A 25,670-nucleotide genomic window follows, 5' to 3' on the forward strand; every position below is an offset into this window, starting at 1 on the left:
TCGTATTTACTAATCCACAATTATATAGGACACAATTAACAGGTTAACATATAAAATGTTTTTGCTCTACATCAATTTAACAACATCAACTCAAATTAACCCAGTTCTTCATTTTCACATTGTGTGCATTCAGTTCATTTGTTTTGGATTTTTGTTAATGTTTAAACCGGGGTTGATGACCAGACTAAAATACATCCTGTATCACACATGTTTACTTTCTATCTGAAAAGAGAGGGCTTTGGTCAACCAATATTTGCAGACAGAAAGATTTTTCAGCTTCGTCCTGTTTGACTTCAAGAAGACATTCAAAGCTGGACAATGGAGTTACATGCAAGAATTTTCTGTCTTCTTTTGTGTTTTAAGACATATGGGTCTTCAAACGCTGCAGGTAAATACATTAAAAAAAAAAGACAAAAGACAGTTTATCTGGTAAATTAGTAAAAATAAAAGTAAATACATAGTTCTAGTTTAATATTTTTCCTATTCACTTTGCAGAGTATTCAAATTTTTTTTATTTAAACAGTATTTATTTTTTAATTTTGTTATGACAACAGCTCAGGATATATATATATATATATATATATATATATATATATACATGTTTGGGGAGTAACGGAATACATGTAACGGGATTACGTATTTAAAATACAAAATATAAGTAACTGTATTCCACTACAGTTACAATTTAAATAATTAGTCATTAGAATACAGTTACATTACAAAAATATTTTGATAATTGAAGAGATTACTTTGCATTTTATTGTCATTTGTTTAATTTAATATTTAGTCCATTCAGATGGAAAACATTTATACATATAAATGATGTGATCCAAAGTGCATTTGAACAGCGGTGAAACACTTTTTTATGATGTGTTACATTAATACGAGCAGACAGAGAAGTAAGTTTGAAGTAAGTTTGGAGCAAAAGAAATAGAAATAAACCTTGTATAAATTGTCAGCTTTACGCTAAGCTAAAATGCTATTGCTAGCCATTTTACATGCACATTACTGTCACAGTCTGTCTCCCTCATTTTCTCCAAGAACACTTATTTTTAAGTGTTTATTTCATCATCCACACCTGCCTTCCATAACCTCATTCGTTTCCCTGTGTATATATACCCTCTAGTTTTCATCATCATTTGTCAGTCCTTGAATTGTTTTGTTGAGTTTATGAAGTATTATGCTATATTGTTAGTGTTCCCTTGTTTTTTTACACTGCAGTGCTTATAATTATAGGATTTAAACATTTACAATAGTGCTTTTATATTTCCTTTTTAATTATTGTTCAAAGTATCTAGACACATCAGAGAACGTCTTTTCATGAAGACATTTATCATCATGTTGTCACAACTAAATATAATCCATACAAACATCAAGTCCTGCCTGAAACTGTCAAATATTAGCTTGTTAAAGACTTTTAATGAGTTTCTTCATGTCCCAGTATGTAAGTCAACTAACAGTTGGCTATAGGGGAAAATGAAAACATATCTAGCTATTTTATGTCTTTAGATATGCTTCAATATTAATGCTAGAATGGTAAGCCCTTTTCTTTCAACATTTCTTTAGAGTTCTTTTTAATGAATCACAATCACAGTTACCAAAAAGTAGCAGTAAGCAAACATGGCAGATAAAGATTATCATATTCAGGTGAATTGTTGTGAGAAAAGCAGCTAAATATATGGCTTTGTTAATGACAGTTGCATGATTATAAGATATGCAATTGTTTTATCATCTGACAGGTTGTGTTAACCTCCCGAAAGAAGAGAATGCAGAAATTTCTCCTGAATTTCTGAAAGGCAACTACTCTACCGGTGACAAACTAGAATACAGCTGCAAATATGGCTATGTCTCACTGCGAAAAATCATCTACATGTGTGATGGAAACAGATGGAATAAACTGCGTCAGACAGAATGTACACGTGGGTATACAGTCCATTTATATTTCCCTCACTAAAAGGTACAACAAGAAGAGCTAATTTTTACAGTGGACATAGTTGTGATAAAATGTCATATTTCCATTACAGCCTTTTAAAATGTATTTGAATGCAGTAAAAGTAGTCAAAACATAGTATTCCACAGTATTCTAAGGGGCCGTTTAGACTGAACGTGTTTTTGTGCCAAAAACAACTAGAATGTATACCTTCTGTTTTCTTGACCGACCACTGTGTGCCATGATTGCTGCTGACTGTTCTCTGGTTCTGGGCTTCATAAGAAGCTATGTAAAAACTAACAAAAATTGTGATCCAGACAGAGAACATCAACCATTTTACAGGTCTGTTTGAGTCTAGAAAAACTTGAGCCAGAAAACTAACACAGGCTTCTGTTATGAATCGTGGAACAGTTCTGAGTTCAGGAAAAAGGTGAATAACAGACGCGCTTTTTTTTACAAGTTGCTGTTCTTTTTGATGTGACACATTGTCTAATAAATGTGGTGCTTCGGAAAGACGTCTTTCTTCATCTGTCGCTCACTCGACGTTGTGTCACCCGCCACCTGTCCAAGCTTGAGGTGAGAGCGGCTCGCCACATGGCCCGTCTGTTTACTCCCTCGAGCCCCCTGAGCTGGATGATGAGTTTGCCGCTGCATCGGAGAGCGTTCTGGCATCTGACATGGAAGACTCGACATTCGGGTCAGCACGCCCAGTCTGAGGCTGATGCCCAGATGACCGACATGCTTGCCCGGGCTGCTGTCAGCATGGGACTGAACTGGAACCGCTCACAGCAACACCCCCCCCCCCCCTTCCTTTTTTCCCAGAGGTGCATGATGAGCTGACGAGGTCGTGGAGGGCACTATTTACTGCCCATAACCAACCTCCTTGCTCATCCGCTCTCACTACCCTTGACGGCGGGATGGCCCATGGGTACCCAGGTGGACAGAGCGGTTGCGATCCACCTAGATCCCGAGAACGGGATCAACACTGACCGCCAAAGCCTACAGTGCCACTGAACAGGCCACCTCTGCCCTGCATGCCATGGCCAAGGCACTCAAAGATCTGCACTTGGGTAGTCCTGACCCCGATGTGTTGCAGGAACTGCGCTCTGTGCTCTGAGACTGACCTCACCCTCAGGGTCACGAAGGTCACAGCGTGGACACTCGGGCAGGCGATGGCCACCCTGGTGGTCCAGGAGCGTCATCTATGGCCGAACCTGGCCCCCCTGGGCTATACTGTTTTCACACCCGTGAAACTCAACAAAAAGGCTTTATTTATGGTTAAATAATCCCTCTGTCTTTCCCGTACCCATATTAAGGAGTAAAAAGGCTTTTTTCTGACCATCTGTTTTACTGTGTGTGTCTTTGTTCCTGCCAGGTGAATAGGAAAATACCAGAGGAGAGAACCACATGATTGAATCGAAAGAAAATCCACATAATGTCTTAAGAAAGTAAATAAGAAAGAAAGTAAAATATACATTTTTCCACAACACACCTATATGGGACCTCCTCCTCAGTCTCTAACCCACCCCCTGCCGGGTGTGCGGAGCAAGCTAAGTGCTTCGAGTCTTCTCTCAGCACCAAAGCCTCGGGATGCACTTTTGCCTCCCGACGCCACACTACCTGCTCTGCCCAGCTGCGAAGCCTCGCCAGGTATGTCAAAAACGATCGTCCCTTGGTGCTCCTTGCAACATCCTGCATGCAGAGATTGCAACCTTTTTACTCAAAGACACGATAGAGCCTGTATCTCCAGCCGAGATGAAGAAGGGTTTCTACAGCCCTTACTTCATCATACCCAAGAAAGGCGGCAGCTTACGACCGATCTTGGACTTGCAAGTTTTCAACCGGGCCTTACACAAACTCCCATTTAAAATGCTTACGCAAAGACACATTCTAACTTGCATTCGGCATCAAGATTGGTTTGCAGTGGTAGATCTGAAGGAAGCGTACTTCTGCATCTCTATCTTGCCTTGATACCGACCCTTCCTAAGGTTCGCTTTCGACGGCCAGGCGTATCAGTATACGGTCCTCCCCTTCGGCATGTCCCTGTCTCCTCGCGTCTTCACGAAGGTCACAGAGGCCGCCTTTGACCCGCTAAGGGAAGTGGGCATTTGCATGCTCAATTACCTAGAGGACCGGCTCATCCTAGCCCACACTCGAGAGTCACTGTGCGCCCACAGGTAACAGGTTCTCAGGCACCTCAGCCATCTAGAGCTTCAGGTCAACTGGGAAAAGAGCAAGTTCATCCCGGTTCAGAGCATATCTTTTATTGGGGAGTTAGACTCAGTCTTAATGACAGCATGCCTCTCCAAACAAGCGCGCTCAGTCGGTGCTGAAATGCCTCACTTTATTCAAGCCAGGCACTGTGGTTCCTCTAAAACAATTCTAGAGGCTCCTGGGGCAAATGGCATCCTCCGCGGCAGGCCAACCCATGTGACGTATTTTGCCACTATCTAACCTCCCCCCCGTCTCCGCTGGGTATTTTCCCCCTGAAAGAATAGACGTTGGAAAAGAATGCCTTTCCCAATGCATGTGATAGCGTTAAGATGGCCCCAGCCACTTTAACTCTATGTGAGAAACATAAAGAGAGAAAAGGTACGGCTGGTGTGGCCTGCTCCCATGTTTGGCACTTTGCTTTGTTCCCCCCTTCAGGGTACCGGGAACCTAAAATTTATGATGATTTTATGGGGTGTTGTGGAAGGGTACATGCAGTCTGATGCAGCCTGTCGCTTTGGCACGCAACTGCCTGCCCGCGGAACGTACACGGTTCAGCGCATGGCGTGATTGAATAGAGACCCCTAGTGTCGCTTCACTCAACACAACGTCAAAGTGAGCGACAGACGGGGAATGTCTGGGTTACTGTTGTAACCTCTGTTCCCTGATGGAGGGAACAAGAAGTTGTGTCCCCATTGCCATGTCGCTTAACCGAGCCACTGCTATGGCCGAACCTTCTTCTCAGCTCCTCAGTGCAAAACCTGAATGGACAGACGCATGATTCCCTCCTTTTGTAACTGTATGTCTGGGGGAGGGACATGCAAATTCTGTCTGCCAATTTTTTTTGGCAACATTTTTTTTTCTCAAGTTCAGAGGTAACTGAGGCCTTCAAAAAAGTCCCCTAGTGTTGCTTCACACAACATTTCATTCCCTCCATCAGGGAACGGAGGTTACAACAGTAACCTAGACGGTCTAGCGCATGTTTATAAAAACACAATGGAAAAGCATCATAGATGAAGGAAAAATTATTTTGGTGTGCACGGCCCCTTAGAATGGATTTTTCTAAAGTTTGATCGTTTTTAGAATTAAGAATTGTTACTCTGAATTCTAATTATGGATTGTATCTTTTAATTGTGCATCACTATTAGTCAAACGCTGTGAGCTGCCTGCAGACATTCCAAATGGCCAATACAGGATTGTGAATGGTAACAACTTTGTTTTAGGAACCACCATCCAGTATACCTGCAGAGATGGGTGAGCATGTAAAGTAGATTTTATAGACATATAGATAGAATCTAATTAAAGTAAGTCTTATTATTTATTTATTTATTTTCAAGCTTTCAGATATCAAATCGTTTCGACAGCAGAACATGTCGCATTGGAGGTTGGGACAACCAATTACCTGTGTGTGAAGGTACTGGAGAGGTCAACTAAACAATTTTATATCTTCCATGGGCATGCAATCAGCCCCTTTAAATCCTTTAGTGAAGAAGTTAACAAAAAGAGGACAGAAGAGTTATTCAAATTATGAAACATTCTTTCCCACTTTTAAAAAACTAAAATGTATTTCATTAATAAATACATTGCAATACATTTATATATAACTTCCAAAACAATTACAATGAACTACATCAAATGTTTAACATTATCATGCCGATGACGTGGACCAACAGAAAGAGGCAGCAGCTGAATGACAGAGAGTGGATTCTCCCATTCAGAGTTGTAACTTAACACCACATCTTTTAAAAGCGGCACAAGATATGTACCAATTGGTATATGTACCAAGACATATATCTGTGCATGTTTAAATATAAACATATTTGAAAATAGTCCAGATGGGTCCCCTTCAGGAATAGTTAAGCTACAGTAGGCCTTCTTTGTCCTTCACTCACTGTTTACAAACTGAAACACCAGTGGGCGGAGCCAAGGGTGCAATGATTTGAAGTAGGTGTTGATGTTTTTAATCTGTAGAGGTGGTCATGAATTAATGAGCCCCCAAATCACATAAGGATGTCGCAGAAGTAGAGAATGAGGCGTTTTTGCAACTTGGTTTCAATAAATGCTTTTATTGCATTAAGGATTATGTTTTCAGTTCTGAAATCTACAGAATGTTTGTAACAGTTCAAGGATGGGCAAGGAGGAGACGGGAACCTGCTGAACAATAAACATAAATGTTTAATGGTAAAACTTTACTTAAAACAACATAAAACATAAATGAACACAGAGACACATGCAGTGCAGCCGTGTGTGTCTCTCTCTCTCAATCTGGCATCTCTGGCTCCCCTTTATCTCGCTCTCCAGCTGATCAGCTGATTCAGTGCTGGCCGGACACCATCACGGCCCAGCCACGCCCTCCTCGTCAAACTCCTCCCCCGCCCCTTTCAGGCTGAGGCACCACCCTCCTCCTTGTCACAATTTTTTTATAGTAGAAAGGCCTCTTATACACTCACCTAAAGGATTATTAGGAACACCATACTAATACTGTGTTTGACCCCCTTTCGCCTTCAGAACTGCCTTAATTCTAAGTGGCATTGATTCAACAAGGTGCTGAAAGCATTCTTTAGAAATGTTGGCCCATATTGATAGGATAGCATCTTGCAGTTGATGGAGATTTGTGGGATGCTCATCCAGGGCACGAAGCTCCTGTTCCACCACATCCCAAAGATGCTCTATTGGGTTGAGATCTGTTGACTGTGGGGGCCATTTTAGTACAGTGAACTCATTGTCATGTTCAAGAAACCAATTTGAAATGATTCGAGCTTTGTGACATGGTGCATTATCCTGCTGGAAGTAGCCATCAGAGGATGGGTACATGGTGGCCATAAATGGATGGACATGGTCAGAAACAATGCTCAGGTAGGCCGTGGCATTTAAACGATGCCCAATTGGCACTAAGGGGCCTAAAGTGTGCCAAGAAAACATCCCCCACACCATTACACCACCACCAGCAGCCTGCACAGTGGTAACAAGGCATGATGGATCCATGTCCTCATTCTGTTTACGCCAAATTCTGACTCTACCATCTGAATGTCTCAACAGAAATCGAGACTCATCAGACCAGGCAACATTTTTCCAGTCTTCAACTGTCCAATTTTGGTGAGCTCTTGCAAATTGTAGCCTCTTTTTCCTATTTGTAGTGGAGATGAGTGGTACCCGGTGGGGTCTTCTGCTGTTGTAGCCCATCCGCCTCAAGGTTGTGCGTGTTGTGGCTTCACAAATGCTTTGCTGCATACCTCGGTTGTAACGAGTGGTTATTTCAGGCAAAATTGCTCTTCTATCAGCTTGAATCAGTCGCCCCATTCTCCTCTGACCGCTAGCATCAACAAGGCATTTTCGCCCACAGGACTGCCGCATACTGGATGTTTTTCCCTTTTCACACCATTCTTTGTAAACCCTAGAAATGGTTGTGCGTGAAAATCCCAGTAACTGAGCAGACTGTGAAATACTCAAACCGGCCCGTCTGGTACCAACAACCATGCCACGCTCAGAATTGCTTAAATCACCTTTCTTTCCCATTCTGACATTCAGTTTGGAGTTCAGGAGATTGTCTTGACCAGGACCACACCCCTAAATGCATTGAAGCAACTGCCATGTGATTGGTTGATTAGATAATTGCATTAATGAGAAATTGAACAGGTGTTCCTAATAATCCTTTAGGTGAGTGTATATCACAATATAAAGGAATATTTGATTCCTCATGACATGACCCCTTTAAGGTTTAGGGTAGGGAGGTAAATTTTCTTGATTTCTAAACTTGAAAGAGCATTAAACTTAAAAATTAACCTGTTTGGAAGAAAATTGTACTTGCTTTTAGTGCCACACAGTGGACATTTCACTTCAGAAATGCCCCAATACATGTAAGAAAACATGTAATGTCTTTTTGTAAAAAGGATGCCACAGTCACGTAATTCTCATGAGATCATGCTGAAAGGAGATATAAAAAGATGAAATTAAATTGTCTTCTTTTGTGTTCCATAGGAGAAAAAAGTAATACAGGTTTGGAACAACACGAGGAAGAGTAAATGATGACAGAATTTTATTTTGGGTTAAACTTTCCTTTAGGGCTGATACAAATTATGAACTGTGCTGTTATGCATTTTGCCTTCCGTGCACATGAAAGCATGCTTTTTCCTTTCTTAGAAACAATATGTGTTCCAGACCACATAGGGGACAACGTCAAGGTGGATGGACTACCTGATTATGGGGATTTAATTCAATATGGACACCGGCTTAAATTTTCATGTGATGATGAAAAGCAACTAATTATAAGGGGAGTGAAAGAAGTAATATGCCAGTCAAATGGCAAATGGAGCAACCCGTTTCCTAAATGTGAAGGTAAGGACACAACTTGTTTGTGTCATTCCTGTCATGCTTTACCTTTTGAACTCTTTTAGGAAGTATTTCTTTATTATCAATTTATGAGTATAGTTAAAATGTACTAAAATATATAGAAAGTTTCGAATAATGTACTGATTTTTTTCTATTCACCAAAGTGGCATTCAACTGATCACAATGTGTAGCCAGGACATTAATAAAGTAATGTTGAAAAAAATTCTTAAAATACTTCAAACTTAAACTACTGAGTTTTCATCCAAAATTCCTCCATGTGCAGCAATGACAGCTTTGTAGATCATTGGCATTCTAGCTGTCAGTTTATCCAGATACTCAAGTGATATTTCACACCACACTTCCTGTAGCAGTCGCCATAGCTGTGGCTGTCTTGTCGGGCACTTCTCACGCACCTTACAGTCTAGCTGATCCCACAAAAGCTCAATGGGGTTAAGATCCATAACACTCTTTTCCAATTATCTGTTGTTCAATGTCTGTGTTTCTTTGCCACTCTAACCTTTTCTTTTTGATTTTCTGTTTCAAAAGTGGCTTTTTCTTTGCAATTCTTCCCATAAGGCCTGCACCCATGAGTCTTCTCTTTACTGTTGTACATGAAATTGGTGTTGAGCGGGTAGAATTCAATGAAGCTGTCAGCAGAGGACATGTGAGGCGTCTATTTCTCAAACTAGAGACTCTGATGTACTTCTCCTCTTGTTTAGTTTTACATCTGGTCTTCCACATCTCTTTCTGTCCTTGTTAGAGCCAGTTTTCCTTTGTCTTTGAAGACTGTAGTGTATACCTTTTTATGAAATCTTCAGTTTTTTGGCAATTTCAAGCATTGTATAGCCTTCATTCCTCAAACAATTATTGACTGTTGAGTTTCAAGAGAAAGCGGTTTCTTTTTTGCCAATTTGACCTAATATTGACCTTAAGACATGCCAGTCTATTGCTTACTGTGCCAACACAAAAACAAACACAAAGACAATGTTAAGCTTCATTTAATGAAACAAATAGCTTTCAACTGTGTTTGATATAATGGCAAGTGATTTTCTAGAACCAATTTAGCAAGTTAGCATGATTACTCAAGGATAAAGTGTTGCAGTGATGGCTGTTGGAAATGGGTCCTTTCTAGATTTGATCAAAAATGACTTTTTTTTTAAATAGTGATAGTGACATCAGTAATATAATATAATATACTATACTTTGTGATCAGTTGAATGCCACTTTGGTGTATTAAAGTACCAATTTCAAATATATATATATATTTTTTTATAAATATAAATCTTAGCCCACCCCTAACCCTAGTCACTAAAACATGTAACAGATTGCTAAATCAGAAAAGTCATGTTAGTTCTGAGAAAAGCCAGGACAACTTGGTTTGATATTCTGTTATTTAACATAATGACATTCAGACATATTATAGTGTGACTTAAGTGTCCAAATATTCATGAGGCCACTGTATTTAATGGGGACATGAAAATGTACTGCATAGTACTGTAGAAATGACCCATGAACAAATATAATTAGATCAAGTCAATTGCCCAGATTGAGAACACTGGAGTGACCAGCATTTCTTGTTTTTATAGAGATAACGTGTATTAAAAATGTAACAGAGGACAACATCATAATGGAGCGAATCCCTGATCAAGAGGGTTCTATAAAATATGGGCACATGCTAAAATTTTCATGTCAAGGACAAGGGCTGATTTTAAAAGGAAAAAAAAACATCACCTGCCAGTCAAACGGAGAATGGAGCGACCCATATCCTAAATGCGAAGGTAAGATCACAAGAACTTTATTGTAGTTTATAGTTATTTTCAATTTGTCCATTTCAATTAAGTGTAGTTTATATTTGGATTATTTTTCATTTACTTTTAGCTTTAGGCTTTCAGTCATTTATTTAAATTTTTTCTTTTCTACTTTTTTTGAGTTTTAGGGGTATTTAAAGACACCTAATATAAAGTGGGTCCAAGACAAATTATATTCATGTATCTTGATCAGTGGAAAGCCATTATACACCTTTTTTTAATACATTTTAAACCCTGTTTTACTGAAGCCACTATTTATTTTATTAAATTTAGTAGTATTTAAACACTTACAGCACCTCATTTTTTGTGTGAAAGTTCTTAATTTAGCACTTTTGGACTGGACAAGTGATCTACGTGCTGGTTTGGGAAACCCAGCGTTTGTTAGCTTTTATTTTTATTACAGTTAATGAAAGTGTGTACTTTTGAGTTTTGTTTTAATTAATTAACTTTAATAACACTGGGTCACAAAAAAAGTAAAAGCTTCTAATTGGACAAAGAGATGAGAAACTGCTCACACGGAATCTGCTAGAATGACAAAACTACTTCTGTTCTTTAGAGGCAACTTGTGATCCAACCGTCCCAAATAACATGAACATAGTGGAAGGACTTCCTCCTCCTGGAGACTTAATAAGACCTGGACACAGTTTAAAACTTTCATGTGCTACACAAGAGCTGATTTTAGTAGGAGACGCCAAAATCACCTGCCAGCCAGATGGAGTGTGGAGCACATTTCCTAAATGTTTAGGTAAGATCAGAAAGGGCAAACGCTTCTGAGTGTTATTCGTTTTATTTACACTCACTGAGCACTTTATTAGGTACACCTGTGCATCTACTTATTCATGCAATTATCTAATTAGCCAATAGTGTAGCTGCAGTGCATAAAATCATGCAGATACGGGTCAGGAGCTTGAGTTAATGTTTACATCAGAATGGGGGAAAATATGATCTCAGTCATTTAGACCATGCCATGATTTTTGTTGCCAGACGATCTGGTTTGAGTATTTCTGTAACTGATGATCTCCTGGGATTTGCACACATAACAGTCTCTAGAGTTTACTCAGAATGGTGCCAAAAACATCTGCAACTCTGTGGACGGCAATGCCTTTTGGATGAGAGAGCTCAACAGAGAATGGCCAGACTGGTTCGAGCTGACAGAAGGGCTACAGTAACTCAGATAACCACTCTGTACAATTGTAGTGAGCAGATTAGAATCTCAGAATGCACAACACTTTGAACCTTGAGGTGGATGGTCTACAACAGCAGAAGACACACATCGGGAACTTTTTTAAGACCATAGTGTTCCTAATAAAGTTCTTAGTGAGTGTATATTGCGTTGTAATATTTTATTATCAAACCACTTCTCATATATCACAACAAGATTTCTTTCTGTTCTTTAAAAGCAACATGTGTTCCAAACGTCCCAAGGGATATTTTCAGAGTGGAGAGACTCCCTCCTCCTGGCGTTTTAATCAGATCTGGACATAGTTTAAAACTTTCATGTGCTAGACAAGGGGTGTTTATACAAGGAAATGCCGAAATCACCTGCCAGTCAGATGGAACATGGAGCCCATTTCCCAAATGCGTAGGTAAGACCACAAAGGTAAAATGCTTCTGAATGTTTTTAATTGCTTTGTGATATTTTATTAGTGGTGTTTGCTTTGGCATGCATCACTAATACCCATAAATGTATTAGTTTATTACTTGTCCTAAGTAATAAACTTCGGCGCATAACTCGTCCTGCACCATTTTTACTAAGGACATAAACGATATCTCAAATTGTGTAGCTAGTTGAGGGGTACAGTGCTGTCAGCATGATCACACAGGAAGTCGGCATGTTGTTTCCGAAAGTTCCAGTACCCTAGGTCAGCCACGTTATGCCAAATACTGGCAAGGAGGATCTCTTATCAGGCATTTTTGCATTGGCACAGGAAGTAATCGCGTTTGCATAAACAGGGACAAGACATTATATTTTTACTCCATTTGATGGTGAGGCTTAAGTTGTGGGTATTTGATAAATTATGCATTTTTTGTCACTATATTATAATCTAAACCACTTGCTTTTGGCTCCCCTCTGCGGACATTTCAAATGGAAAATGGTTTTACTTGGGCTAGTAACCGCTTAGAGCACCTTAGCAACGGCATAGCAACATCCTTGCATCTTGATGAGTTTTGCCTTTTTTTCTTTTCTTTTTTTTTAAAGGAAAATCTATTTTTAATATCTAATTTAATACGATCTAGCAGAAAATATATTTGACATATTTCATCTCCCATATGACATAAGCCTATATACAGAGAAAAATCCAGCGCAGAGTAGACAAAAATAAAACACTTTGCTTGCTGACTTTCACCTCCCAGAGTGAACCAACAACTCCAGCTATTTAATGTCTTTGCAAAGGTTTCATAATTAATGCTTCAATACAGAATGTCAAGGTCCATTTAAAAATATATATATATTATTATTAAACTTTCTTGAATTGTCTCTGTGCATTAAATACATTTTTGTTACATTAAAATGACAAAATGATGTATGATTTAATTCAAAAGTCATCTTGCTAATGGACATCTTAATAGATAATATAAAAAAAAATCAAGAAAATGAATGTCTTTTCTTTGCCTACAGGGAGATCTCATTGTGAGGGACCACCAAGCATGAGCCAGAAGAATGCAGATACAAAACTAATGACAAAGAGAGAGTACAATTCAGGGGAGAAAGTTGAATATGTGTGCTTTAATAAATATGTAATGGATGGTGAACCCTTTTTGACCTGCGTGCAAGGCGAATGGAGAGGACATTTTACGTGTTTAAGTACGTACTCACACTACATCAAATCTATCAGAGAAAAGATGTGAAAGGTTTTTAGCTTTTCCACTATATTTTTCTGTGCAAGCTCAATGTAATCTGGTAGTTTCAAGTCAGAATTTTACACTTTCTTGTGGTGATAGTCATGTAATGGATTTGCATTGCAGCACTAAAAGTGACATGTTGTTGTTTTTTTAGAGCCCTGTACAGTGACGGTGGATACATTGGACAAAAGGAATATTGAACTGAAGGTTGGTGGAAGGAGCAAAATATTCTCACCACACAGGGATCACATCACCTTTGTGTGTCAAGAGAAGAAACGTCCAAAAGGCAACACTTTATTTAGACAAATGTGTGATGATGGTGTGATGCTTCTACCTGAGTGTGAATAACAGCAGAAATAAAACACTGTTGAAGCTTCAGTTACACCATCACAAGTCAAAATAAAGTATATTCCTCAATTCACTGTTGTCTCTTTTTGGATTTCTTATTCGTAAAACTAAGGAAATACTAAAAGTAACAATTGTAAAGAAAGAAAGAACATGAACTGACACAAATGAATTGGTTTTAAAATGAAAGGTCTGCCTCAGTGCCATGACACCTGTATGGTTTAGAGAGGAGTACGTGATTAATGATCTGAACATAAGGGGACTATTAAACATAATATTCAAACAGATAAAATATACATGAAATATGCTTTTTGATGTATTATTGTTAGGATTATTTTATAATTAAAGCAATGTAAAAAAAAAAAAAAAAAAGTGGATAATTTCATACAAAAAATGATGGCTTGTTTTATCGTGTAAAAGGTATTCAATATGTTGTCCCATACAGAAATCTGTTCTATGGCCCTGAACATATAAACTAGAGTTCAAATATTTAGGCAAGTAGGCTATCTGGAAAATGTATGTGGTTGCATATGTGCGCAAGTATGTGAATTTTTTATATCAGTGGAATCCATACGTTAACGTATATGTTTTTTACATATCGGATTTCTGTATGGGTTTATCCAGAGACTATTTAGCAGAGATTTCTGCACGATTTATTATGTCATTTTCAGATTTAATTGCTCATTTAAAATATGTTCTTTGATCATAATCTTGACACACTGTTTTGGAGATTTCGGTCTTTCACCATTCAAGTAGATAGGAGCTGCACTTTCATGATTGGAAATAGCTTCCCGGAATATTCCAGGACTGACTTGCTAGTATTTTCAACATGTTATTGTAGATATAAGTTGCTGTGATCATGTATTTTGTACATGATTATTATTTTGTTGAATAATTTAAGAAATAATTACATATTGTTGTATTACATTGTTGTAAAATTAATGTAATATTCAAATTCAGCCTTTTCATTGGAACTGTCATTCATTGAATTGTCATTAGAATTGTCATTAATTATTATTTATCAAGTAACTGGCAGTCGATGATATTGTCAGTTTTATTTGATTGGAAATATGATGTTTATTTCAAGAAATGCATAATTGGTTTGCTTTTCGGATGTAAGCATAAGTCAAATTATGCACAGCTATTATTGAATTTCTTAGTAATGAGTGGGCTACTGTTCAGACACATTTTAGTGAACCCTTCAGAATTTCTGAACATATAGGCCCTACCATGCTTGTTGCATTTCATATATATTAAAAATAGGCATCCATCTCTTTGGAGACATATTTTCAAAAATATGCATCTGTCTTTTCATTTATTTTAGACTAGTTGTGCAGTTCTATGTTTTTTAGCACAGTGTCCTGTTTGGTGGGGGAAGAGGTGGGTGGGATCAGCTTATTTGATGTTCAGCTAAAATACACAGGCTCAAAAGACTCTCGTAACAGCCAGCTTAAGAGTGTTTAGAAATACATCTTTTGGACAACAGGTAATCACACCCTTTTTGTTTTTCAGGGGACACTGCAAGTGTTTATTCATTGAGATTAAAACTATTGCGTCATAAAGTTTAATTCATGTTTAGCATTTATTAGAGAATTCTTCTGATACTATTTCTAAGCTTTATTAACTGTATTAGATTGTCATTTTTACAGCTAAAATGAAATGCTGTCAGATATTTCTCTTTCTTCTATTCATGATCATGGACATCTCAACAAATGCTGAAGGTAAGACGCTGCAAAACAAACTAGACTAAATGAATATTTTAAACAACTAACATTATGTTTTACAATAAACAATAATATCTGCTTTGCTTGGAGTGTTAATTAATCATGTCTGTCTGTCTATAATGGAACATAAAATCAAACTGAGGTTGATGTACCGGTAGGTTTAGGAGTTGAGATAGTGTTTGGGATAGGGGGTTAGTATTAGGGTTTAAGGAAAGAGTTGGTGTAGAGTTAGGATTAGAGTTATGAGTAAGGTTAACAATGTAACTACAGATGTAATTAAATGCAGGTACTTTAAATGTAAGTGCAATGCAACAACACATATTAACATATTAAGTACATTGTAGCAAATGCTGAAGTACATAGTATTTAAAGACACCTAATATAAAGTGGGTCCAAGACAAATTAATTGATGTATTTTGATCAGTGGAAAACCATTATACACCATTTTGTAATAAATTTTAAACCCTGTTTTACCAAAGCCACTATTTATTTTATTAAATGTAGTAGTATTTAAACACTATTTAAACACAGCACCTCAACAAGTTTAAATGATGTTTCTATGTTTGGCTGTATTTCCACACTATTTTCATATAGAGCTGATAAACTCCTGGACATGTTGGCGAAAGTTCTTAGTTTAGCACTTTTGGACTGGACAAGTGATCTACGTGCTGGTTTGGGAAACCCAGCGTTTGTTAGCTTTTATTTTTATTTCAGTTAACGAAATTGTTTATTTTTGAGTTTTGTTTTAGTTATTTAACTTTAATAACACTGGGTCACAAAAAGTAAAAGCTTCTGATTGGCCAAAGAGATGGTCAACTGCTCACACGGAATCTGGACACATTTCAAAACTTTCATGTGTTAGACAAGAGCTCATTTCATAAATGTGTATGTAAGACCACAAAGGGAAAATGCTTCTGAATATTTTTAATTGCTTTGTGATATTTTATTAGTTGTGTTTGCTTTGGCATGCATCACTAATACCCATACTTGTATATTTGAAGAAGACCCTAATCCCCCCCCGACAAACAACTTGCTTTACAACTCGCTTGTAGCTCCTCTCCGTGGACATTTCAAATGGAAACTGGAGCTCACACATGCTTGTTTTAGCCACTAGGGGCAGAGTTTCAAATTTAGTAAGCACAGACCGATTTTAGGTAGAAAAGTCAAAATACTCTTTCCAATTTCATTGTGAGATCACAATGAACAATGAGGGGCACAAGCTATGTCTAGGGACCAAAATATAATAGGGCTTTTTTTACTTGGGCAAGTAATCAACTTCCTAGTAACCGCTTAGAACACCTTAGCTACGGCACAGCAACATCCTTGCATCTTGAGGCAAGATTTGCCTTTTTTTTCTTTTCTTTTTTAAAATGAAAATCTATTTATAATATCTAATTTAATACTATCTAGAAATAGCAGAAAACTTATTTGACATCTTTCATCACCCATATGACATAAGCCTACAAACAGAGAAAAATCACACTGTGAACCTAATCTCAAAATCTTTTTGGTACCTTAACCTTTAGCCAAGTTATGAAACACAAGGCTACATTGTCACTGATTTTGTCAGTAGTATACTAATATGGAATATACAGAACAGCTGCTGAAAATATACTCTGAAGTAATGTCAGAAACCAGGTACTGTAAAGTACACATTGAGTACAATATACTTTGTATCATATAAATATATATAATATATATATCACAGAACAGCTGCCTCTTTTTTTATTATGGTTGAATTGTAATTCTACACATTTATCTGATATGAATCTGTAGATGACAACAGCTTGTTGTATCCTTCAACATAGGTTCAGACAGCCCATCATTGTTAATATATTGTTACATGTTCAGAAATAATGTAAATTTGCTTATTTTCTACAGAAGTGACCTGTCCTGAGGAAGAACTCATTAATGTTCAGATTTTAGTTGGACATCCAGGTATTACTCCACCATACAAATCTGGACAAATTTTAGTTTTTCGATGCACAGATGTGAATATGATGATGCAAGGTCAACAAACAATTGAATGCCAGTCAAATGGAAAGTGGGACCATCCATATCCACAATGTGGAGGTAATGACATACTGCACTAATTCACTTGTTCACCTACATATTCATGCAATTATCTAATCAGCCAATTGTGTGGCTGCAGTGCAATGCATACAATCCTGTATATAGGGGTCAGGAGCTTCAGTTAATGTTTGCATCAACCATCAGAATGGGGAAAAAATGTGATCTCAGTGATTTGGAGTGTGGCATGATTGTTGATGGCATGAACAATATGAATGATGCTCATCTCAATAATGGGGCCGGGACAAAACATTTTTATTTTGCACGCATATAAATATATATTTTTTTATTATTACGTCTCTGCATGAGGACAGAAACAAATCATAGAACAGTGAAATTGATTTCAATTAGATTAATTTTGTTCCTCGCCAACGGACACAACGGGAGACGGATGACGTGTGCTCTATCATCTTCACTCATACTTTTTGTGTCTGCGCATTAAATTTACAGAGAGAAACTTTTCCAGATTTTTTTAATTAAAGAGCCCATGAAATTGCTTGATGTGGACAGATTTCTTTCCAGTGTTGAAATAAGAAGGCGGGACATATCAAGAAACTGGTCTCACAGTCAAGTTACTATTCCTACATTTAAAAATAAATAGATTTTTACTTGGTTTGATGTATCGCGTTATAAACACTAGAGACGTTACAACAAGAATGTCTTTTATTCCCATTCACTCAAATAACAAGTAAAAAGGCAGATAATCAGTTGAATTCACAGTTTAATAATCATTAAAGCATACTTTTTACCATGTTCTCACGCAATGCTATTTTATGACCAGGTGCAGATGAACAGTAATCTGCACATGCAGAACATAGGTCTACAGAAACTGGCAGTATAAAATCTCCCCTGTACATGTCGCGCTGATAGCCTGACAGAGGTTGCATGTGGCAGGCATTAGGATCCAAGAGTCACAGACGTCATTACTTTTCTGTCTGAACATACATTCAGACTGCCAATCGTTGTTAATATATTATATTTCCTTCTTTTCTACAGAAGTGACCTGTCAGGAGGAAGAACATAATAATGTTCAGATTTTAGCAGGACATCCAGGTATCACTCCACCATATAAACATGGGCAAATTTTAGTTTTTCGATGCACAGATGTGAATATGAAGATGTATGGTCAACGAACAGTTGAATGCAAGACAAATGGAAAATGGAATAACCCATACCCACAATGTGGAGGTAAGACATACTGCACTAATATATTCATTTTAAAATGCAAATTTACTTTGGTCCATGCTTTAGGAAGAAAGCAAAAAAGCTCCTGTCATAGGTGAAGACCACACCTTCTCATGAATAATTATGAGAAGGTATAAATGGTCCATCTCATTGTCACATCTAGAGACATTCACTCATTGTTGGATTCAAAGCCAGATAAAAAAAAATAGACCAATCCCTGTTCCTGATTTCCTAAATAAAAATGCTCTTAAAATGAAAAATAAATGCATATTATCATTGTTTTTTTGGTTATCTTTGGTAACTCTGTTTATTATCAATGACCCTTTAAGCATCTTTGTTTTACCAGTGTCTGACAAATAGAGGGTTGCTCTTTATGTTGTTTAATGAGTGTTTATTGGTCCTTAATATTTAATAAACCAATGATAAAAAATGTAATTTATAGGATTGTTACTGATTAAAATTGTATTCATGTAATTTGTTATCAGTAATGGATTATTTTTCAGATGTAATCTACCCAACACTTTATATAGACCTATTACAATCTTGATATAAGTAAAAGAGATCCAATCAAATAACCCACACCTCAGCTCATGATAATTTACATCTACACCGATGAGCCAAATCATTATGCCCACTCACAGGTGAAGCGAATAACATTGATCATCTCTTAACCAGGCCACAAGTCAAGGTCTGGGCAGATTAGATAGTAAGCAGACAATCAGTTCTCGTAGTCAACATGTTGAATACAGGAGAAATGGGAAGGAGTCACTGAGCCACTTTGACAAGGGACAAATTGTTATGGCCAGATGACTGGGTCAGAGCATCTCTGAAACGGCAAGACGTGTGAGGTGCTCCAACTCAACAGTTGTGAATACCTACCGACAGTGGTCCAAGGAGGTACAAATCACAAAGTGGCGACTGGGTGTTGGCCGCCCAAGGCTCATTGATATGGGGAGGGCAATGAAGGACATCCCGTCTGGTCCGAACTGACAGAAGATCATCTGTGGCTAAAGTCACATTAAATTTTAATGGGTCATGGGAGCAATGTGTCACAACACACAGTGCATCACACCCTGCTGAATATGGGGCTGTGTAGCCACAGTCCAGTCAGAGTACCCATGATGACCCCTGTCCACTGTCTAAAGTGCCTACAAAGGGCACGTGAGCATCAGAACTGGACTTTCGAACAGTGAAAGAAAGTCGTCTGGTCCGATTAGTCACATTTTCTTTTGCATCATGCAGACGCCGTGTACATGTGCGCCGTTTACCTGGGGAGATGATGGAACCAGGATGCACTATGGGAAGATGACCAGTCGGTTGAAGGAGTGTGATGCACTGGACAATGTTCTGCTGGAAAACCCAATGGTATTCCCTGATGGCAGTGGTATCTTTCAGCAGGATAATGCGAAATGCTACAAGGCACACATTGTTTGGGAATGGTTTGAGGAACATGATAAAAAGTTCAAAGTGTTGCTCTGACCTCCAAATTCCCTTGATCTTAATCCGTTTGAACATTTTTGGGATGTGCTGGACCAACAAGTCCAGCATCCGCTGCTAATGCCTTGGTGCCAGATGGACACCTTCAGGGGTGCCTTGGCGTGTCGGCGCTGTTTATTTCAGCATATTAGGCTGGTGGTCATAGTGCTGTGGCTCATCAGTGTATGTTTTTCTTAAAACACATCCACCATTCATTCATCAAAAATAAAAAAAAACAATTCTGCCAAATATTAACTTTTTAAGAACTTTGTTCACTGAGTGTCAATCTTTTACAATTACAATTTTTTTGTATTTTTTTTTTTTTGGAAAGTAGAATAGAGGATATTCTAAAGTTGAAGAAGTTGATTATTGAAAAGTATGCTGTAGAAAACATTTGCAGTGTTTCTTCAGTATTTGTAGATTATTTTTTCATATGTTTCTATGGTATACTGGAAAGCAATGATAAGCATTTCATACATTTTGTGGGTTTCTGCTTGTCCACTCATCTTTTGAGGATTGACCACAGGTTCTCTATGGGATTAAGATTCGGGGTGTTGCCTGGCCACGTATCCAAAATTTCAATGTAATGATCACTGAGCCACTTCATTATCACACTTGCCTTGTGACATGGTGCTCCATCATGCTGGAAAATGCACGGATCATCACCAAATTGCTCCTGGATCATTGGGAGAAGTTGCGCTTGCAGGACGTTTTGATACCATTCTTTATTCATGGCAATGTTTTTGGGCAGAATTGTGAGAGAGCCCACTCCCTTGGATGAAAAGCGACCCCACACATGGATGTTTCAGGATGCTTCACAGTTGTCACGACACAGGACTCATTGTAGCATTCACCTTTTCTTCTTCAGACTATCGATTTTCCAGATGTCCCAAACAGTCGGAAGGGGACTTCATCAGAGAAGATAACTTTGCACCAGTCTTCTGCTGTCCAATCCTTGTACTTCCTGCAGAATTTCAGTCTGTCGTTGATTTTTTTCTTGGAGAGAAGAGGCTTCTTTGCTGCCCTTCTTGACACCAGGCCATTGTCCAAAAGTCTTTGCCTCACTGTGCATGCAGATGCACTCACACCAACCTGCTGCCAATATTGAGCAAGCTCTGTACAGGTGGTGACACGATTATGTAGCTGACTCCTCAGGAGGAGATGGTCCTGGCGCTTGCTGGACACTCTGGGACATCCTGAAGCCTTCTTCACTGCAGTTGAACCTCTCTCCATGAAGTTCTTGATGATCTAGTAAATGGTTCTTTCGGGTGCAATATTCTTTGCAGCAATTTCCTTGCATGTGAGGCCATTTTGAGGCAAAGCGATGATGGCTGCATATCTTTCTTTAAAGGTAACCAATGCTAACAAGAACACAATGATTGGAAGCACTTCTTCCCTCATTTTATAGCAATCAGTCTGCTCTTATAATCCAATCAGAATGATAGAGTGATTTCACTTGACTAGTACTCATTCACATTTTACCAGGTGCTGCTGATATGATTAGTGAAATGACATTAGCTGGTAATTTTGTGCCAGGGCCAAAAAACGGTGAAATTTGGTTTTTTGTGATAAAGTAAAAATTTTTTGGCCAATGAAGCTTTTTGCAATTATTTAAAATGCATCTGATCACTCTGCACAATAATCTAGAAACAATGTGAAATCAACACCACAACAACTGAAGCAGAAAACTTTGCGAAACACAACATATATGTCACTGTCAATACTTTTGGCCATGGCTGTATACTCAGATGTCTTCAGTCCTATTTGATGTGGCTGCATCACATTTACATAAAGTGAAACATTTCTCAACTTTGTTAAAAATCTCATGAAATTGTGTGACAAGCGTATTTTTCTTTCCTGTGTTGCAATAGAAGGCGGTACATATCAAAAGTGGTCTATCCTAGTGGTCTAGCCAATAGCTTGTTATTAACTAGTTGGATGCATGTAACATTTACTGTATGAAAGGTTTTGCCATTCCCTGTTTACAACAAATATGTTTTTATGTGACTAACAATAAACCTTATGGAAGGAAAAATGTTTATAAAAGGTACAGTGGAGAGAAACAGTTTGTGAACCCTGTGGAATTAGCTGGTTTTCTGCATTTAGTAGTCATAAAACGTGATCTTCATCAAAGTCACAAATGTAGACAAATGCAATGTGCTTAAGCTAACAACACATAATATTTAATATAATATTTAATGTCTATATTGAACACATCACATTAAACAGTCAAAGTGCTGTGGAAAAATTAAGTGCATCCTTGGATTTAATAACCCACGATCCTCCGTTGGCAGCAATAACTTTAACCAAATGCTCCTGTAGCTGCGGATTAGACCTGCACAATATTCATAAGGAATTTTGGACCATTCTTCCTTACAGAACTTCTTCAGCTCAGACATATTTTTAGGATGTCTGGTGTGACTGGCTCTCTAGAGGTCATTCCTGTCACGAACCCCGCTCCCTCGCTCCGCCCCCTCGAGCTTCCACGCTCGTTCCGCCCCCTCGAGCTCGCACGCTCGTTTTGCTCCCTCGAGCTCGCACGCTCGTTTTGCTCCCTCGAGCTTCCACGCTCGTTTTGCTCCTACGAGCTCTCATGCTCGTTAGCAGGTCTCCCTCCTCGGGCTCGCATGCCCACTCTCCTATCACCAGTATTAGTTTCACCCGCACTCGTCCCAATCACTAGATCATTGGTTTCACCTGTACTCGTCTCATCACCTATCATTGGTTACACCTGCACTTGCCCCTATATATATCACAACCCTTTCGTCTCACTCGGGTTGGTTATTGTATTCAGGGGCGTCGGACTGGGGGGGTAAAGGGTACCGAGTACCCAGGGCCCGAGGCAGGGGGGGGCCCTTAGAAGTCAGTTTTCTATACATACATATTTGGTACGGGGGCCCAGCAAGATGGTTTGTACCCAGGGCCCAAAATTTGGTGCTACGCCCCTGATTGTATTTAGTTTCCCGTGTCTTTGCCCCCCACTAGTCTCGTCTACTTTTGAACTCCTCTTGTCCTCCTCTTAGCTTGCCAGCTCCCCTTGTTCCCCTGTCTACAATTCCACAGCATCTCTATTGAGTTAAGGTCTGGGCTCTGAATAGGCAACTCCAAAAGGTGAATTTTCTTTTTATGAAGCGATACTGTATTGAATTTACTTATATTTTTATGGTCATTGTCCTGCTGCATCACCCAGATTCTACTGAGCCTCAGCTTGCACACTGCCACCCTGATATGATCCTGTTGGTTATCTTGATAAACTTGAGAAATAATTTTTCCCTCAATGATGGCAAGCAGTCAGGGCATGAAATAGCAAACCAGTCCCAAACATAATGCTCCCTCCATCATACTTCACTGTTGGGATGATGTTTACATGTTAGTATGCGGAGCCCTTTTTATGCCATATGTAGTGCTGCATGTTCTTCCCAAACAACTGAACCTTAGTTTCATCAGTCCACAAAATATTTTTCCTATAACATTGTTGTGTCAAGGTGGTCTTTGGCTAACTTCAGGCACGCAAAACTGTTTTTGTTGGAAAGCAGCAGCTTCCTTCGTGGTATCCTGCCATGGACGACACGGTGTTTAATGTTTTCTGTATAGTAGACTCATTAATAGAGATGCTAACCAGTTCCAATGATGTCTTCAGCTGTCACTCTAGGGTGCTTTTTACCTTATTGAGCATTCTGCAGTGTGCCTTTTGAGTCACCTTGGCTGGACTGACACTTCTAGAAAGAAAAGTCACAGTACTAAATCGTCTCAATTTATTTACAAATTGTCTAATTGTGGACAGATGAATATCTAGGCTCTTCAGAATAACTTTTGTAAACCTTTCCAGCCTTATGAAAAGCAACAATTCTTGATCGTACGTCTTCTGAGATCTCTTTTTTTGCAAGGCATGGTCCATGTCAGCAGGATAATTCACATACTTTTTCTTGCCACTACATAAGAATTGCAGCGGTACAAAGTAGTGTAGTAGATAGCATATGCTTGCATATGCTGTATGTCCATCTATTATTCTTAGGATTTTGCTTGTGTCCATCTGAAAATGAGTAACAATGCATATCAAAATCCACCAGAGCTAACAAGCTTGAGCTGGATTTATATGCAACACTTTCAAATTACAGTCACAACACCAATCAAAGCAGCGACCTTCTAATTAACAGTTATGTGCTTTGGACCACTACGCCACCACCACTGTCTTGTCATATTTTAGATGATTGAAGAAAATGACAATTATCAACTTAAAGCATATTTAATTAAAAAAGCAACGGCATATGGAGTGGTGGTGGCATAGTGGACTAAAGCACATAACTGGTAATCAGAAGGTCGCTGGTTCGATCCCCACAGCCACCACCATTGTGTCCTTGAGCAAGACACTTAACTCCAGGTTGCTCTGGGGGGATTGTCCCTGTAATAAGTGCACAAAGTCGCTTTGGATAAAAACATCTGCCAAATGCATAAATGTAAATAGCAACATCCTTGCATCTTGAGGCAAGTTTTGCCTTTTTTATTTTTTTAAAGGAAAATCTATTTCTAATATCTAATTTAATATGATCTAGAAATAGCAGAAAATGTATTTGACATCTTTCGTCTCTCATATGACATAGGCCTCCTAGAGTGAACCATCATCTCCAGATATTTAATGTCTTTGTTTCATAATTAATGCTTCAATACAGAATGTCAAGGTCCATTTCTTTAATTATTAAACTTTCTTGAATTGTCTCTGTGCATTCAATTAATGTTTGTTACATTCAAATGTAAAAACGATGTATGATTTAATTCAAACGTCATCTTGCTAATGGATATCTTAATAGATATAATAAAAAAAATTAAGAAAATGAATGTATTTTCTTTGCCTACAGGGAGATCTCATTGTGAGGGACCACCAAGCATGAGCCATAAGAATGCAGATACAAAACTAATGACAAAGAGAGAGTACAATTCAGGGGAGAAAGTTGAATATTTGTGCTTTAATAAATATGTAATGGATGGTGAACCCTTTTTGACCTGCGTGCAAGGCGAATGGAGAGGACATTTTTCGTGTTTAAGTACGTACTCACACTACATCAAATCTATCAGAGAAAAGATGTGAAAGGTTTTTAGCTTTTCCACTATATTTTTCTGTGTAAGCTCAATGTAATCTGGTAGTTTCAAGTCAGAATTTTACACTTGTTGTGGTGATAGTCATGTAATGGATTTGCATTGCAACACTAAAAGTGACATGTTGTTGTTTTTTTAGAGCCCTGTACAGTGACGGTGGATACATTGGACAAAAGGAATATTGAACTGAAGGTTGGTGGAAGGGACAAAATATTCTCACCACACAGGGATCACATGACCTTTGTGTGTCAAAGGAACAAACGTCCAAAAGGCAACACTGTATTTAGACAAATGTGTGATGATGGTGTGATGCTTCTACCTGAGTGTGAATAACAGCAGAAATAAAACACTGTTGAAGCTTCAGTTACACCATCAGCAAGCCTCAACAAATGAAGCAAGTCAAAATAAAGTATATTCCTCAATTCACTTTTTGGATTTCGTCCTCGTAAAACTAAACAAATGCTAAAAATAACTTTTTAAGACCATTTGGAAGGGAAAGAAAGTCAGAGCATTGATTTAGTAAATTGACAAATATATTTTGAGCTGCAACATTCATTTATGAAAACTATAAACTTGGTCACACAGGATATCAACATGTTAATTCCAAACGTAATAGTAACAATAGTAATCCGAATCATACCAAGTTATTTTTTT

The 25,670-nt window shown here is 38.3% G+C and overlaps 1 protein-coding gene across 3 annotated transcripts; it reads left to right on the plus strand.

The window, feature by feature from the left end:
- The first annotated feature begins 207 nt into the window (after window positions 1–207).
- On the plus strand, window positions 208–25,580 carry LOC127641305 (coagulation factor XIII B chain-like). 3 transcript variants are annotated; one of them, XM_052124228.1, is made up of 10 exons: window positions 208–388; window positions 1,740–1,919; window positions 5,290–5,395; window positions 5,479–5,555; window positions 8,282–8,476; window positions 10,057–10,248; window positions 10,835–11,023; window positions 11,679–11,864; window positions 24,779–24,964; window positions 25,156–25,580. In XM_052124228.1, the coding sequence occupies exons 1-10, from the start codon at window positions 319–321 to the stop codon at window positions 25,347–25,349; spliced, it is 1,575 nt and encodes a 524-aa protein (XP_051980188.1). In that variant the 5' UTR covers window positions 208–318; the 3' UTR covers window positions 25,350–25,580. The 3 variants fall into 3 exon arrangements, with proteins under 3 accessions (XP_051980188.1, XP_051980187.1, XP_051980186.1); XM_052124227.1 differs by lacking the exon at window positions 24,779–24,964 and adding an exon at window positions 12,899–13,084 and having other exon boundaries at window positions 210–388; window positions 25,156–25,570; XM_052124226.1 differs by lacking the exons at window positions 24,779–24,964; window positions 25,156–25,580 and adding exons at window positions 12,899–13,084; window positions 13,277–13,839 and having other exon boundaries at window positions 212–388.
- Window positions 25,581–25,670: the final 90 nt, after the last annotated feature.

Source organism: Xyrauchen texanus, chromosome 50 (assembly GCF_025860055.1).
Source record: "Xyrauchen texanus isolate HMW12.3.18 chromosome 50, RBS_HiC_50CHRs, whole genome shotgun sequence".
Classification (NCBI taxonomy): Eukaryota; Metazoa; Chordata; class Actinopteri; order Cypriniformes; family Catostomidae; genus Xyrauchen; species Xyrauchen texanus.